The sequence below is a fragment of the Stegastes partitus genome, unplaced genomic scaffold, assembly GCF_000690725.1.
Source record: "Stegastes partitus isolate 25-593 unplaced genomic scaffold, Stegastes_partitus-1.0.2 Scaffold397, whole genome shotgun sequence".
Taxonomy (NCBI): domain Eukaryota; kingdom Metazoa; phylum Chordata; class Actinopteri; family Pomacentridae; genus Stegastes; species Stegastes partitus.
The window spans coordinates 480,749-483,945 of NW_007578128.1; the positions used below are offsets into that span (position 1 = coordinate 480,749).

Genomic DNA, 3,197 nt, shown 5'->3' on the forward strand with positions numbered 1-3,197 from the left:
ATGTACTTTTATATATTTCACTATAAAGTCATTTTACATTTACGTCCAATATAATTTATTGACATAAACATAGTTAATGCGAATATTAGCTATGAATAAGTGTGTAGATTTAATAAATACAGCTGTGAACCATTTCCACAAGAGTTATTTACATTTGATTAAAAAAAAAAAAGTAAAGATGATGAATCAGTTCATTCCAACATCATATAGTCAGTATTGATTTAAGTTTTTTTTTTTTGTTGTTTTTTTTTTTGTTTGTTTTTTTGCTTTTTGCTTCCCTTGTCTGTATTTAAAATGACACATATTAAAATACAATTACAGTGAGACTGCTTTGAAATAAGAAAACACAAAATGTATGAGAGGCTATTTTTGATGTAGAAAAGGTCAAAGAAATATTGAGACAAGTCAGTGTTCAATGATGATGTTTATTGAGGAGCTGCTGTTTCCGTGTTTGATATCAGTGTCATAAAAAACTGATCTTTGAGCTGAGCAGGTTCAGACTGGTTTGTGGTTTGAGGTGTTTCAGGGCCAGAAGACACAGAGCTAAAGAACAACCATCGCAAAGCTGACGAGAGCAGCAGAAAGCTGCTACTGAACAACTGTCGCTGGAAGAAGTTTAGTAAGTGAACCTTTGATTTGTCTTTAGCACAAACAAGTTGTTGTTTGTCTGCTGCTGTTCATGTCCAGAATCTCCACATCAATCATTTCTCTTTCATTAGTTTATTCAGAAGCAGAATCAAATCTGCAAATTAAACTCAACTGTGTTTTACAGAGACTGAAGACTGACAGCTGAACCTTCTTCCACCCCAGGTGGCTGCAGGTTTTCACCAACATAGAAAGATATCACATTCAGCACCTCACAGCAGCTGTTAGTTGTTCAGCTTCACTGTTATATCTGAACTTTGGATATAACTATAATAAACCCATATAATTATTAAACTGTGTCCTGATATGAGCTCCAGCAGGCAGTTAGGTTGGACTTTGATTCATGATTTGGTGTTTGTGCTTGTTGATGTCTCTGTTGATCGAAGTGTTCTGACTGATGTTGAATAAGTGAAGTCAGTGTTTTATAGTAAAGGTTCCTTCCCTCTAAGCTCTCAGGCTGCTGGCAGGATTCTCAGTGGAGAACAGGTTTGTTTCATAACAACAAGACTACTTTCATGGTGATGTGGAGGATGAATCCAGTCATCTTCCCTTAAGTCTGATATTCTAATGGTGTGTAGGACAGTTTAATTCTTTCAGATGTGTGTGATGTTAAAAGGGTTTGAGATTTAATTTTCTTTCATCAGGATCCATCAGAGACTCAAACCTAGACCTGCATCTAGTTGTGTGTTCTTTAAGAGCAACGAGTCGAAGGGTTTTCTTGTTACCTTTAAAGTTCTCCTTTAAAGGAGGTAAAGAGGTAATCTGTATGTAGATGTTGTAACTGTGTTAAATGAGTGTCTCAGTTTAAATGTCTTAATGAATAAATCCTCAAACACATGTTGAGTGTCAGCTCAGCTCTTCATCACATGTATATGTTCCTCTGTGAAGCGCTGTGTGCTGTCAGAGCCTTTCTGTGGTGGAGAGGCTGCTGCCCCTTTGGTCTTTTTCTCTAACACAGTGTAGGCAGGAACTTCCTCTGAGGTGGAAGGTGCTGGAAGGAATTTATATCAAGTCTCAGCTGTATTTTGTCTCAAATGATCTTGAACTGTTAGACATCCTGTGAAAATGTTGATTTTTGTCATTTTGTTTTTTTGTTTTTTGTTTTTTAGTTACAAGACATGAAGTCTCTCCATTTGTTGGGATGTAAATTCTTGAGTATGTGTAAATTAAGTCACACAAATGAGTGTGACTTAAAGTTGGTTCAACCTAACATGAGAAAAGAAGTTGCAGGACATGATGTGACATGACATGAGAAGCTGCAGGACATAAGAGGTTGCTCCCATCCTGGAACTGTTCTGACACACCTCATATACAACTTGTACCTGATTTTAAGATCTGAATCATTTCTAAGGTCTGGAAAAACTGCTTTAATGGAATTAGCGCTGTTACTATTAAAAAATAAATAAATCAACACTTTATGAGCACTGTACATTGTGCAACATAATTCAGTCTGATACTCAAAATGAAAACAACATTAAAACAAATCAGGGGTTTTTTTTGTCTGCTATTTTAATATTTAGAGGCAGAATTCCACTGACAATGCCAATGAAGTGTGTTTAATGTTTTAGTGTTTGTAATGAATTGGTTTTTAATTTATGTATTTTGGGCTATTTGTACTGTTTTTCTTGAATTGCTCCATGTTTATTCTGGTTATTCGAATTCGTGCTGGATAGATCAACAATTCTGATCAATTAAACTTAGTATCTACGTTTAGTTGAAGCTGCTGCCCTGGCCCCATGTGACAATGATGAGATAATATTAATGCTGCAACAGTAAGTTGGTTTCACAGGTAGAGAATCATCCTGAGATCAGTGAAGTGATTCAGTCATGTCACTTGTACAACAGTATTATCATGGATATGAGGCTCCTTAAACTACTGATCATACAATCATACAAAGGCGGAGGCTGCAAAGTGTGTTGAACCGAGTCTTGGAGCATTTTATTGATTCTGAACTCCATCTTCTGTCCTTCATCTGCAGATTAATCTAAACAATGATTCAAAGTGTGCGAGAGGCTGAAGAGAATTCAGTTTCATATCAAACACAGTCAGATAAAATCAGCCGAATCACTGATGTGAAGAACAACATGTCAAACAGGACGTGTCCAGCTGTTGCTGCATCAAATGCATGAAGGAAATAGAAAGTGTCTTCTTTCATAATAACATATTTTGTTGTGTATGTGCTTCATGACAGACTTTCTAACTGTGGACTCTCAGAGAGTCACTGTGAAGTCATGGCCTCAGCTCTGAAGTCCAACCCCTCCCGTCTGACAGACCTGGACCTGAGTGGAAACTTCAACCTGCCAGATTCACTACTGAAGCAGCTTTCTGCTAGACTTCAGAGTCCAAACTGTAAACTGAAGACTCTCAGGTCAGTTTCTAATATCTTGAATTTAAGTCCTGGTTTCTGGTTCATCCCTTTTCAGATATTTTCTGAAAAAAATCTGAAGATTTTTCAGATTGTTGAACTGTGAATAAATCCCCTGATAAGCTGACTGCAGGGTCACATGATGGAGGACAGAATCCACAGTCCTGCTGTGTGTCTGAATGTAAA

At 36.9% G+C, this 3,197-nt stretch overlaps 1 protein-coding gene across 1 annotated transcript in view; it reads left to right on the forward strand.

Moving 5' to 3' along the window:
- LOC103359809 (NACHT, LRR and PYD domains-containing protein 14-like) overlaps nucleotides 1-3,197 on the forward strand; it is a 12,862-nt gene that overhangs the window by 4,979 nt on the left and 4,686 nt on the right. Inside the window, exon 3 of the mRNA XM_008285343.1 lies at nucleotides 2,861-3,014. Within this exon, the coding sequence (XP_008283565.1) occupies nucleotides 2,861-3,014 (154 nt within the window). The remainder of the gene's footprint in view (nucleotides 1-2,860; nucleotides 3,015-3,197) is intronic.